This window comes from Gossypium hirsutum, chromosome A13 (assembly GCF_007990345.1).
Source record: "Gossypium hirsutum isolate 1008001.06 chromosome A13, Gossypium_hirsutum_v2.1, whole genome shotgun sequence".
Lineage (NCBI taxonomy): Eukaryota > Viridiplantae > Streptophyta > Magnoliopsida > Malvales > Malvaceae > Gossypium > Gossypium hirsutum.
Window position 1 is genome coordinate 88,593,355 of NC_053436.1, and position 14,581 is coordinate 88,607,935.

At 32.7% G+C, this 14,581-nt stretch overlaps 1 protein-coding gene across 12 annotated transcripts; it reads left to right on the forward strand.

Annotated features, from left to right (window-relative positions):
• Window positions 1–7,106: 7,106 nt before the first annotated feature.
• On the forward strand, window positions 7,107–12,023 carry LOC107962085 (uncharacterized). Of its 12 annotated transcripts, none has more exons than XR_005907643.1 (4): window positions 7,121–7,365; window positions 7,556–7,778; window positions 7,931–8,377; window positions 11,838–12,023. XR_005907643.1 is itself a non-coding variant. In XM_041085142.1 (3 exons), exons 1-3 carry the CDS (start codon window positions 7,138–7,140, stop codon window positions 7,979–7,981), a joined length of 324 nt encoding a protein of 107 aa, XP_040941076.1. In that variant the 5' UTR covers window positions 7,121–7,137; the 3' UTR covers window positions 7,982–8,403. The 12 variants fall into 12 exon arrangements, 1 of the variants encoding a protein (XP_040941076.1); XR_005907649.1 differs by having other exon boundaries at window positions 7,132–7,365; window positions 7,552–7,676; XR_005907650.1 differs by having other exon boundaries at window positions 7,132–7,365; window positions 7,556–7,676.
• The last annotated feature ends 2,558 nt before the right edge of the window (window positions 12,024–14,581 follow it).

The following is a 14,581-nucleotide window of genomic DNA, read 5'->3' on the forward strand; positions in this document are numbered from 1 at the left end:
TGAAAATATCCTAAGGGAGAGTTGAGGTTACTTGATGTTATAGCTTTTTGCTTGATGTATGTTTTACTCAACAAATTGCCAAAGGGGGAGATTGTTGAAAATATGAAACTGGAAATTTGGTGCCGAAAGGAGTGCCCACTCCTTTAACCACCAAAACTGTGAGAAGAAAGTTTCCATATTTGATGCGTTAGCAATTTATTGAACTATGTATATGGGATATGTTGAGTATATGGACGGTATCTAGCCCATCAATGAAGATTATATCACTTAGGAAAACTTGTTTTGGAGATTGGATCGTATTGGTTCATTTTTATCTAATCCCTTGAATTAAATATGTTTGATTGGATTGAATCATTAAAGGCTAAGCTACCAAGAATTCTTGTTTATCTTGCTCATTATTGTTATATCATATTCAACTTATATAGTGATTATTTTATAGGGATTGTGATAGACCTTCTTATATAAGCAAGTCTCAATAAACTCTATGTAATGACTCGATAGTTAGGGGTGTCAGAAAGTGCATTTATGAGACTCTGTTTTCATAATTTAGACTTATAAATATTAAATATTTACGAAGTTATTTGTGTAGTTAATTAGGTTTTGGTTAAGTGAATTTGCATGAATTAAGAGTAATTAGATATGAGGACTAAATTGCATATAGGGTGAAAGTTGAAATATAGATTAAAGAATAATTGAAGGGGCTAAAGACTTGATGTAATCGTCTTGTGATAAGTTGAAATATAAATCAAAATAAAATTTAAATTGCAATAGAATAAATGGCTAAAGTAATAAAAGTTAAGTGTTCCTAATATTTTAGTTCCCCGGCAACAGCGCCAAAAACTTGATGTAATCGTCTCGTGATAAGTTTTAAATTTATGATTGATCGAAATTGAAAACTGACTATTATCATGATAAAGGCAAGTGCACCTATCGAACAATAGTATAGTTTATTGCAAGACTGGAATGTCGAACCAACAGGAACTAAAAGTACTAGTATTAACCTTCTTTTTATTATCTAACCTAAAAATAAGGGGATTTGTTTTATCTAAATTAATTAACTAAACTAAGAATGCACAGGAAGAAAATTGGGAAAATAACTTTTGGGAAAAACTGATTGGTTTGGACAATATCCAAGGAAAAATCCACCTAGACTTCACTTGTTATTTGACTCTGAATCAGACGATTTATTCACTTAACTTGATCTGTAGAAATCCCTAAGTTATATTATTATCTCTCTCGAGACTAACAACGTCTAACCCTAGTTTGATTAATTGAAATCTCTTTCTAATTAAAACCTCTAATGTTGCTTTAACTCGATCTATTGATTCCCTTATTAGGTTTCACCCTAATCCGACAAAATTATGTCGCCCTATGTCTAAAGGTGCAATCAACTCCGCTTAATTATGCTAGATCTACTCTTAGATAGGGACTTTTGCTCCTCTAAATAAGTACATCAATACTTGAATCAATATCTTGGAATATTAAAGAAAGAATTAAGAGCTCATAATTAAGAACAAATCAAATATTTATCATATAATTCAGAAAATAATAACAAGATCTGTCTTAGGTTTCATCCCCTTAGGTATTTAGGGGATTTAGTTCATAAGTGTAAAAGAAAACATCTCAGAAGAATAATAATAACAAAACATAAAGAAACCCATAAATCTCGAAGGAAATCAAAGGGAAATCTTCAGTCTTGAATGAGAATCCGGCTTCTGAGATGGATCAATCGACTTTCTTCGAGTAATTCCTTGCCTCCTACTCCGTGTCTCCTTTAAATGCCTCCTCTGGGGTGTTAATATAGGCTTTAGAATGCCTAAGAATCCTCCAAAGTGCCCATTTCCAATTAGAACTAGACTTGGGCCCGACAGAGACACGCTTGTGTGACACGCCCGTGTGTAAGTGCTTCAAATCATGTTAGAGTCTGTTGAATAGCCACGACTGTGTGGTCTACCAATGTAAGAAGGTCCAGGCAGTGTCAGAGTCTGCCGAAACTATACGGGCATGTGGACTACTCGTGTATGGAAGTCCAGGCCATGTCGATTTCTCATGTTGGCCTATTTTCTTCATTTTTGGCACGATTCTCGCTCTTTTTACTCTTCTATGCTCACCTAAGTATAAATCATGAAATTAAAGGATTAGGAGCATCAAATTCCACAAATCAGATGATAATTCATCCAAAAATATGCTAAGCAAGGGATAAAAATATGTATAAATTACGACTTATCCACGCTTCCTTGGGCGGTCTTGGTTTTGTTTTGATACAAGATGGAAAAATGATTACTTATGCATATCATCAGCTAAAAATGCATGAATGCAATTATCTGATGCATGATTTAAAGCTAACTTCTATTGTTTTTGCTCTAAAGATCTAGGGGCACTATTTATATGGTGAAAAATGTTATATTTATACCTATCATAAGAGTCTCAAGTGCCTTCTATCTCAAAAGTAGTTGAATTTGAGATAGCGTCGTTGAGTAAAACTTTTGAAAAATTTTGACAGTGTTATTGATTATCACCCTGATAAAGCTAATGTTGTAGCTGATGTGTTGAGTAGGAAAGCAACAATTGAATTGAGAGTAATGTTTGTTCAGCTCAGTATCAATGACGATGGAGCCTATTGGATGAACTGAAAATTAAACCGGTAATGCTTGATTGGATCAAGTCAGCACAGTTAGAAGATCAAGTTGGCGAAGAACAGAGAAATGGTTCAGAATGGTATATTAGAAAATTTCAGCATTGATGATTGTGGTTGCTTGAGATTTCATAACCGAATTTGCCTTTCGAATGTTTCTGAATTAAAAGAGTTGATACTTTACGAAGCTCATGATAGGCCTTTCGTTTTGCATCCTAGAGGAATGAAAATGTATCGTGATCTGGGAGAATCTTATTGGTGGCTAGGAATGAAAAGAGATGTGGTCGAGTATGTGGCTAAATGTTTAACTTGTCAGCGAGTTAAGGTAGAATATCAGGTTACGACCAGATTACTTCAACCTATTTCTGTTCCTAGATAGAATTGGAATTGTATCACAACGAATTTTGTAATGGGGTTACCTTTATTGGCAAGTAAGTAAAATGCTATATGGGTGATGTTGATCGACTTACAAAATTGGCACATTTCATTGTAGTCAGGACAGATTGGTAACTTCAAAAGCTTGCTGAAGTTTATATTCAAGAAATAGTAGGATTGCACGGTGTCCCTGTGTTGATAATTTTTGATCAAGATCCGAGATTCACTTTAAGATTTTGCAAATAATTGCACGAATCTCTTGGTACGCCACTTAATTTTAGCACAAATTTTCATATATAGAATAACGGACAATATGAACATGTTATTCAGATTTTGGAAGACATGCTTTGTACTTGTGTTATTGATTTTGAATCAGGTTGGGAACGTTACGTACCTTTGGCCGAATTTGTATACAACAATAGTTTTCAATCGAGTATTCAAATGGCTCCGTTTGGAGCCTAATATGGTCATAAGTGTCGATCACCTATTTTTTGGATGGAATTGAGTGAAAGAAGAATGATCGGGCCAGAATTAATTCGAGAAACGAAAGACATTGTTAAGAAAATTTGAGATAGATTGAAGACAGCTTTTGATAGACAAAAATCATATGCAGATTTGAAACGTCGAGATATTGAATATTCTGTTGGAGACAAAGTATTTCTTAAAGTTTCGCCTTGGAAGAAAATTTTGAGATTTGGTCGAAAAGGGAAACTGAGTGCTCATTTTATTGGACCGTATGAGATCATGGAAAGAGTGAGACCAGTTGCGTATCGTTTAGCTTTACCTGCAGAACTACAGAAAATTCATGATGTTTTTCACGTTTCAATGTTTAGAAGAGATTGATCGGGTCTATTTCATGTTATTTCGATAGAAGATATTGAAATTCAATCTGATTTGTCATACGAAGAAGAACCAGTTGACATTTTGGCACGTGAGGTGAAAGAAATGAATAATAAGTGAGTTCCGTTAGTGAAAGTGTTGTGGCGTAGTCATAATGTTGAAGAAACGACTTGGGAACCGGAAGAGACTATGAGATCTCAGTAGCCCCACCTTTTTTTAGGTAAATTTCAAGGTTAAATTTAATTCGGGGGAGAATTATAACGACCCGATAGTCAGGGGTGTCGGAAAGTGCATTTCTGGGACTCCATTTTCAAAAATCAAACTTGTAAATATTTACGAAGTTAGTTGTGTAGTTAATTAGGTTTTGGTTAAGTGAATTTGCATGAATTAAGAGTAACTAGGTATAAGGACTAAATTGCATATAAGGTGAAAGTTGAATTATAGATTAAAAAATAATTAAAGGGACTAAAGAAACAATTATGCCATTGTTCTTTAATAAGGCGGCATTAGGTAATATATTTGTAAATTTAATATATATTATAATATAAAATCTTAAGTATTAAGAATCCAAACAAAACAGAAAGAAAGAAAGAAAAAGAAAAAGGGAAAGAAAGAAGAAACGTAAGACTAGGGGTTTCAAAGTTTCCAAGTTTAATTAGTTAGTCAATTTAGTCCCTTTTTCTTATAATTTTTATGTTTTTGGAATCCCGGTGTTAAGTACTACCCGACCCATCTCAAAATTTTAGCAATTATTGAGTTTTTTAAGTGTTGTTAATGTTGAATAATTTTAGTATTAGGGATTAAATTGTTAGATTTTTAAGTTAGAAATAATGAATTGTAAATTTTAAGTAATAGGGACTAAATTTTGAAAATTTTGAAATTTAGGAATTTAAGTGAAAATAGGGAGTTAAATGTAGTTTAAAGTGAAAATTGTATGAAAATATAGAATTAATTGTGAAGAATAAAAATTAGTCTTGGTTTAGGGACTAAATTGGAATTTAGGCAAATATTGAATAAAAATTGAAATATTCAATATGAATTGTGTTATATTGATTAATTTTAATTGTTTTAATGCCATAGCTAATGTCGTATCATAATCCTCAACTAAAAAGGGGAAAGATAAAGTTGACGTGGAATAGCTCAGAATTCTTGGTTTGTATTTCTATAATCCGAAACTAGTTATTAATTGTTATATTTTTTATTTAATGCATATGGTAAGTGTTGAGGTGAGTATTTGACACTTTGACATTGAATTGAATTAAAAGTTGATTGAATGGATTGAATTGATATATATATTATGAATATATTGATTATTTGAATTGAAATGAATATATATGTGCATATATGATAATTGAATATTGGTTGTATTTGGAAAGTGAAATTAAACCTTATTAACTATATCGGGCTGAGTTGGATATAGATGGCATACCATAGGATCGGAAGAGTTCAGGGACTTCTTCGACTTCAAGTCGATGAGGCACTGGGTGCCAATATACTTCGGTTTAACCGATGAGACACTGGGTTTCAAATTTATATAGCGCTAGGTTTAGTTATTACTTCGAATTTATCCGATGAGGCACTGAGTGCCAAACTGGTGTGTTGGTTGGATCTGTGTATCCCTCCGAGTCTGAGTCATGTTAATAGGGGTAATTAAATAAAATAGTACTATGATTGATATTTGATGATATTGTATATGAATGAAAATAGGATAGTGAATTGAAACATGAAAATGAGACACATGAATTACGTATTCATGAATTGGATATGGAGTTAATAATATTTTTGTTTAAATGATATATATATTAAATTATTAAAAACTATTATATAGCAAGTGATGAGATTTGAGAATGGTATGAAATAATGTATTTATGAATTGAATATTGAATGGCTAATGTCATTGTATGAATAAATGTGGTCTTAAATATTCAAATGTGCTTATAATTTAAATATACATATTATATTATCTTGTCTTTAAATATTTGGATTATAGAAATACCACTGAGTTTTACTCAGCATATGATTTTGTTTTCCGTACGTAGATTAGATACTTTAATTTTGATCGCCAATTCAGCATCCAACAACGCTCCCAAACTCGAACGTAGTGATGATTGCTCTTTTGTGTCGCCATGTACCTAAGGTGTTTAAATAAAAGCTATTTTGTGAATTGAATGTAAATGAGATTATAAGTTTAATATTGTTTGGTTTTATACATATTAATATGTGTTTTTTTTGAAGCCATATTATGGCATGGTAAATTGAACTAAATCTAGATAGGTGCATGTGAATTTAATTCTATGTTTAAGTGCTCATAAACTAAGCAATTTGATTTGGATTTGGTATGTTTATAATTTGAATTAAAATGATGCTTTGATGACTTGTTTTGATGATATGAAATGTTTAAGAATTCTGCTTGTTTGATCGATAAACTTCGGTAATGCTTCGAAACCCTATTTTGGCGACGGGTATGGGTTAGATGTGTTACACTCTATATAATTGACAGACTTGTATAGGTTTATTTACGAAGAGAATTGAGCACTTAATCTATTCTAAGTGAGGAATCTTATTGTATGAGTGCATATTGATAGTAAAACCTATGTGTCATGGTTTTACTTGTTGAATTTACAAGGGGTAAATTTAGTGGTAAGGGTATAAAGTCTCCAAAGTACAACGGTTAGGGAAATTATCACAAAGAGTGATTGAGTATGTTTACTTTGCATAATTGTTGAAGAGAGTTTATATTTCTTGCTGAGCTAGGCTCCTTAGACATAAGGAAACCGATTGTGTAACCATTTTCTTGTGTCTTATATGATTATTGCTTGTCATTTAGTGCTTGGAGGAGTGCTTACCATATCAAGCACCAATTTGGTTATTAGCTTCTATTCTTAGCATTAGTTGAATTATTAACAATTTTTATAGATAATACACATGATATGATAAAAATAAATTATATAATTTTAAAAAAGGAAAATTATTTAGTACACTACTAGTGGAGTTTTTAGACTTCACAAGTATTGTCAAGGGATTAACAAGTATCCTATAGAGGTATAGTAAAATATTAAAAAAAAAATATATTTAAAATAACATATTTCAAATTTTTTTTGAGAAATTTCAGATTGGGCTTTGTATTCAAAAAGAAATAAGAATTACATAGTAAAACCCAAAAGAAATCAGAAAGCTAAAAACAAAAAAAAATGGCCCAAAGCTAAAGTGGCCTAAAAACTAAGTAGTAAAACTATCTAGATATTTTTACCGAATAGTCTAGAATTGAAAATAAATGCGCCTAACTAATGCCCAGTCAGAAAATACTGAAACCTATCTTGTCATCTGGATATCATTTCTTCTTTTCTTTTGATGGTTCAGTTTATTGGGAAAGTTGTTCTTTCAAAAACTGGTTCATCTTTTTTTCTTATACTTTCCTCTTAGTTCTTTTCTTCCCCATTCCTTTCTCAATCTGGTTCATGTCTCCTTTCAATCCTTTGTTGAGTTTCAGCATACCCCGGGACACTCATTACCAGGTACATCTCTTCCTTTCTTTTTAGAGTTTTTGTTGCCAAAATATGCACAAGAGCGTTTGCGGATCTTGGTGTGTGTTTGAACATGAAACTTTTGGATCTGCTTAGTTTCTGTTGAAAATCATATATATATGCTCCAATATGTGATCGATCTTGACTTTTGTTTGTACATTTCTTGATTATTGTGAGAGAGTCTCCTTCGATTATGATCTTTGGCCATTCATGTTCAAATCCTATTTGGACTGCTTTTCGACATGCGATTGCTTTAGCTGCAAAGGCGGAAGTTACCCCATGATGGATCTCAGAGCAAGAAAGTAAGACTACCCCTTCTTCATTTCTGATCACTATACCTGAAGCTGATTGGTGGTGAGTCCCATCATATGCACCGTCAAAATTAATTTTTATGAACTCACTAGGTGGGTAACTCCATCTTCTTATCACCTTCCCCCTTACTGGATTTCTCTTTTCTAAACCATTAAGTTTAGCAATATAGTTGTTGATGAAATTTGTTATTTCCTGACTTGTACTATTTTTCTGCTCATGCATTCTTTTGTTTCTCTCTCCCCAGATAGCCCAAAGACCACAACAGAAGAGGTGGTTCTGGCTTGGAGTAAACTGATCAAAGATCCAAGTAATCCGCTGTACAAAATCCATGTTAGGATCCATAAAAATATTCTGAATTTTTAAAAGTGTCCACAGTTCCACTGTGACAGGACATTCACGAAAAATACGGTCGATTGTTTCAGTACATTCATGCAAATAGTTCCATGAAATTCTCCATATTGTAACATTTATTTTAGATGGTAGATTTAGGAGATAAAGTTTTTTGTAAAAATTCTTGTAGCCGGTTTGTAAAGCATAAGCTCTAGGAATTTCATCAAAAGTTTGTAATAGTTTATAGGTGCTGTGGACCGAAAAATAGCTTGAATATTCGCCTTTCCAGACAAGCAGATCATCGTGAGGTGTGTGTGCTAAAGGTATCCAGAGTATTTTTCCAACATCTTCCTCTGAAAAGGTATTGTTAATAAGTTCTCTTTTCCATATTCTCTTATTACTATCGATCAACTCACTGACCTTGGCATCTCACATAGTATTAACAACTGAAGATAATCTAAAATTAACAGCATCTGGAATCCAAGTATCATCATGGATAGAAATATTTGTACCTGTACCAACCTTCTAACATGTACCTTTTTTCAAAATACCTTTCGTTGCCCAGATGCTTTTCTATGTATAAGAATTGGTTTTTCCCACTCGAGAATTTAAAAAATGATCATTCAAAAAATATTTTGCTTTAAAAACTCGTGTAACCAAAGAATCCTGATTATTAATAATCCTCCACCCTTGCTTAGCTACTAGTGAAATAATGAATTGCGATAGATTTCTAAAGCCCATTCCCCTCCTCTTTTGATCGGCACACAAATTTCCATTGACACTAGTGTATCCCTTTTCTTCGCTGTCCTTTTTGCCACCAGAATTTAGCGAAAATATTTTCTAACTCCCACATAATGATTTTGGTAAGAGAAAACATGACATAGCATAAGTTGGTATTGCTTGAAGCACAGATTTTATAAATACCTCATTTCCCCCTTGTGATAGTAGCCTTGTCCTCCATTAGGGAGTCCTAGATATTTACCTAAATTTGTGGAGCATCTCACACCTAGTAAACTCGAGATCTCTTTTTTGTCCATTCCTGTTGTATTTGAGCTATAGAAAATAGTCGATTTGCTAAAATTCACGCATTGACTTGAGCACTGTTCATATTCCTTCAAAATTTCTTTTAAAATTCTTTCCCTTTTATTTTTCGCTTCACCAAATAGAATACAATCATCTGCAAACAATAGGTGCGATATTTCTGGTCCTCTTCTACTAGCCCTCACTCCCTTCATCAATCCCTCACTTATTGTCGTTCTTATTAAAAACGAAAGTCCCTCACTACATATCAGAAAAAGAAAAAGGCTAAGCGGGTAACCCTGACGAAGCCCTCTATTGGGTTTAAAAACATTTCCTCTTCTCCCATTAATATTCATTGTATATGAGACTCTAGAGATACATTTCATAATTAATGTCACCCATTCCTTTGAAAATCCCATTTGAAGCATAACTTCCTTTAAAAAAGTCCACTCAACTCTATCATAGGTTTTGCTCATATCTAGTTTTACTACCATAAGCCCCTTTTTCCCAGTCCATTTTTGACGTAACGTATGTAAGAGTTTGTAGGCTACAAGCGCATTGTCAGTAATTAACCTTCCAGAGAAAAAGCACTTTGAGCACTGTCAATACATCTTCCAATGACTTCCTGAAGACGATTTGCAACTGTTTTTGCCACAATTTTGTACAAAACTGTGCATAAGCTAATAGGTCTGAAATTAACAAGACTTGTGGGGTTTGGGATTTTTGGAATAAGCACAATACCCATAAGGTTTAGAGAGTCTAAATCCTTCCTATCATTCAGAATTCCCAAGCAAAATTTTCAACATCTTTACCTACAATGTGTCAGAATCTCTGAAAAAATAAAGTCAGAAAACCATCACAGCCTAGTGCTTTAGTGGGCCCCATTCCTTTCGAAGCTGAAAATACCTCTTCTACTGTAAATGGTATTAGCAAATCTGTATTGATATCAGATGAAATATTAGTATCAATGCCCGTTAGAAGGTGGGATAATTCCCAACTCCCTTTGACGAAAATAAATTCTGGAAGTAATTTAAAGCGGCCTCATCAATCGCTGATTCATCAGAAATTTCTCTCCCTTCATTAGATTCAGGTCTAGTAATAGTATTAATTCGTCTACGAGCTACGGCATATTTGTGAAAAAAGGCAGAATTTTTATCCTCTAATTGAAGCCAATTGGCTCGTGCCCTTTGTTCCCAATACATTCCATCTTTATCAATCTCTATATTAAGTCGAATTCTAGTGTCAATCAGGTTTGCCATTGTGTCATCGTCCCTATCACTTGCCATTAGATCTTCAAGCTCCTTTGTGAGCTTATTCCTTAACCCATCACGACCCTTTTTTATTGAGCTTGCCCACCTTATCAATCTAACTTGCAACCTTTCAAGTTTTTCAACTATAGATGCATTTGATGACTATCACGATTTTTTAATTTCTTGTTCGATAGATCTTCCATGGTCCACCATGCCTCAAATTTGAATCATGGAATCCCCTTATTACTCTTTTCATTATTAGCATTAATAAGTAGGGGGCAGTGATCCGAAATCGAGTATGTTAAATGGTGAATAATTCCTTTTGGAAAAAGATGCATCCACTTTTCATTCGCCACGCCCCTATCCAATCGCTCTTTTATTTTTGTTTCTGGTAGATTCCCTTTCTCCCATGTAAACCAAACCCTTGTATAACCCACGTCCATTAATTAACATTCTACTAAAACCTCGCGGAAAGCTTCCATTCTTTTCTCCTTCCTTGGTTGACCTCTGCTTTTTTCAAAAGAATACATTATTTCATTAAAATCACCATATACCAACCATGGATGGTTTTAATCTTGACCCAACTTCCTTAACAAATTCCACGAGACATTTTGTTGTTAACATAAGGTGAGCCATAAAACCCTGTAAATCTCCACTCTTCATTGACATTATCCTCTTTTACCATCACATCAATATATGATTTTTTGAGAAATTTTTTAGCCCAACTATAATTTCTACTTTCCATGCCATATAAATTCCACCTCTAGAACCTTTTGCTCCTACATCAATTCTATTCTCAAAACCGCATCTTTCCTAATTTTTTCCATGCAATTTTCATCTATTTTGGTCTCCATAAGGAAGACCTTTTGGGCTTTATGTTGCTTCAGCAAATACCGAAGCCTTCGCACTGCCCATGGACTCCCCAATCCACGAACATTCCAGCAAATGGTTTTCATTGTAACCGATCGGCTTACTTTTTGGTAGCCGCCGATCTCTTTTGGTTGGGAACACAGCATTGTTTAAGATTTTCTACCGACAAAATTATACCTCTTTCGATATGAAAAACTTGACCGTCGTACTTCGTTCTTTTTGCTTTATCTTCATAGGTTTTTCTTGTACCGTCATCTTCAATTTTTATATCTTCCGATTTTCTCTTTCTCAAAATACTCTCTCCATTATAAATATCCACCTCTCTTACCGCGTCAATTCTTTTTCAACTTGATTTCTTGGCTGGTTTCAAAATTCCTGCATAATTATTATTTTTCCCATTCGCTATTTCTTCCATAACTATCTCTTCCTCCTGTATCTTCATTGCTTTCTCTATTTCTGTAGATTGAGAACTATCTTGGATTCTTTGGAACATATCACTTTTATCCTCCTCTTGTAAATTTACTTCAGGAATCTTTTCTATATCACCTGTATATGAACATTGAGGCTGCATCTTCATTGAAAAGGCATTAAACTTTAAACTCTCCCTTCCAATTAAATTTAATTATGCTTTTAATGCTAAAGAATAGGGAGGATCATCTCTGATTTTATTTTTTTCTACAGGTGTTAACTTGAGGCACTTTTTGAGACCGTGCCCCATCTTCCCACAGTCAAAGCAGAATGTTGGTAATTTTTCATATTTAAAAGGGATCCAGGACTTACTTTTATTTTCTATTGAGACGAAAATACCCCTGCGCAAGGGTTTCTACACATCAAATTGAATTCTAAGCCAAAAAAATTCACCATTAATTTCAGATCTAAGAACGCTTCCAAAAGCAACCCCAATAACATGCATTAAATCTTTTTTTATAAAATTCTAGTAAACATGGTCCGATCTTAATCCAAAACGGGGATGATAAGCCGAATTTGACTTCTTTCCATCGTTTTAGTCAACCAATCAAAGAGCACCAAACTTTCCGAAACAACCATGGCTGCCTCTCCATAACTGTCTCCAAATCTTCTTTGCTTTCAAACACGATCAAGAATAGATTTTGCCCTACTAGTTGAAACTCGAATTTTTCCTCATTTTCCATATACTCTTCATCTGTGCCCTAAAACTTTCTGGATTATAGGATTTCTTTGTCCATATAGTGCAGAGTAAGGTTGGCTTTTCGCTTGGTACTACCATCGAACTTTTAACCGATAACTAGATGAGTTCCTTTGTCAGAAAGGAGATCTCATCTCCTCCAAAACTGTCGTCGCCACCACTTTCCTTCATCTCAAGCCGCAGAAGAAATGGTTTTCGCTAGGATGCTAAGCAAAGCACTCTTTGCTAGGGTTTTCAGTATGTATATTATTTACATATTTCAAGTTTTTAAAATTTCTTGTGGAATAAAAAATGCATTACCAATGTATCAAACACTCTCCCTTTAAAAAATTCAAAAGATAATATGTTATATTATTCCAACACGTATTATAATTATAAACATGTTGGTGAATCAATAAATGTTGAATATTATATGAAAATCTTGCCAAAGATCATGATCCAATATTTATAATAGTAAATAAAAGAAACAATAATCAAAATTTTATATATGAAAATCTGAAAGGTTAGTGATTATTAAAGGACAATTAATATTTACAATATTATTTTTATTTAAAATCTATTAAAATACTTATGTATCCTTCATAAATGGAATAATAAGATACTAAATAACTTAATAATAATCAAATCAATTAAAAATTAAAGGTGAGCAAAACTCGATTCAAAAAATAAAAAAATCAAATTTTGAGTTAATCGAATTTAGTTGTTCGATTTATTCGAGTCAACTTGATTAAGTAATTCGAGTTTTGAGTTCAAGTTGAGTTGAATTTTAAAATTCAAATAATTCGAATAACAGATTGGTGTAAATACCTTTTTGGTCCCTATCAATTTTTAAAATGAGCAAATTTGACTCTCTAAACAAAAATTATAAAATAAATTCAAAATAAATTTTAAAATTCAAAATATTTATAAAAATTCTAATATTTATATTTTTAAAAAATTATAAAATTTTTAAAGAATATTTAAAAATTTTCTAAAGCAATACTTTTAGGGACCTAAATAAGTTAATTAATGATTCAAGTTTATTATACTAAAGTATTTTATTTTTTATTATTTTACTTTGAAAAAGTTTTCAAATATATATGTTTCAAATTTATGTGCTCTAACATGGAATTACTGTAGCAAGATTTTAATTTGATATGTTTAATTTTTTAATTTAACTCGAATGATTTGGCTCGACTCAAATTTCATTTCACTCATCTCGATTTGAAAAAAAATCAAATAGAATTAGAATGATAAAATAAGACTCGTCAACTCAATTAACTCAAAATCTTTTTACTCTATTCGATAGAATGTGTTGGGGATCGACCTGTATAAACAATGGAATAAAAAAAGACAGAAGATCAAACACAAATTTTATGTGGAAAACTCCTCCGAGGAGGATAAAAATCACGAGCAAAGAAAACTTCACTAATGCGACAAACTAACCTAAAAGAGCAAAACCCAAAACTTGAATACAATGCTCTCTAAAAAACTTTCAATAAAATTCTTCATCAAATCTCACATAAGAGATGTTCTATTAACTCTCTAGAACAAGGTTACAAAGACCCTTTAAATAGACTAATATTAAATTCCTTATATGACTAAAATATTCCTAAATTAATTAGAGTTCAACTGGGAAAAGATAGTTGTAACACCTCATACCCGACTTGGATGTTAAGACCAAGTCTGGAGGATACATCAAAACATTTAAGAAAACCTTGAAGAAATTTAAAGTTCGTCATTTAGGAACATCAAACCAGTCAAACCATTATGGAAATCCGAGTTTACAAATTGAAATCCAAAATAAAAAATATGTTAATTCAAACTTAAACACACAGTAAAATGTCTAATAAAGATAGATGATAGAGCTTCCGACACGCCGAGCCTCCTAACACTTTGGGTTACCTGCAATGCAGTTCACAAATAAAATGAGTTTATATCTCAACGTGTGTAACTGACATATAAGCAAAACAACAATATAGGTATGATAGTAATTACCCAAATTCAGAGACAGAATCAAAAACAGATGGTACTCAGTAATACTATAACAGTTCAACTAAGATGTATAACAAATCAAATACAAATGCAGAACAGATTTGATACAAATACAAAACATATTAGAATCAGATGCAGTTTCCTACCCCCATTTGCTACACACCATTCCGACCATCCCAACACACCATATAGGGTATCAAGAACTCATCTAGCCCTACACATCAATTAGTGTATGAATGAAAAATTTCAGAATGATCACGGACTCGCTGGCAAATCAATTTTTGAT

Coding starts and splice junctions, on each gene's coding strand:
- LOC107962085 (XM_041085142.1), top strand. CDS start 7,138: ATGCCCAGTCAGAAAATACTGAAACCTATCTTGTCATCTGGATATCAT. Junction 7,366..7,631: donor CCCGGGACACTCATTACCAG/GTACATCTCTTC, acceptor CGATTGCTTTAG/CTGCAAAGGCGGAAGTTACC. Junction 7,677..7,930: donor ATGGATCTCAGAGCAAGAAA/GTAAGACTACCC, acceptor CTCTCTCCCCAG/ATAGCCCAAAGACCACAACA.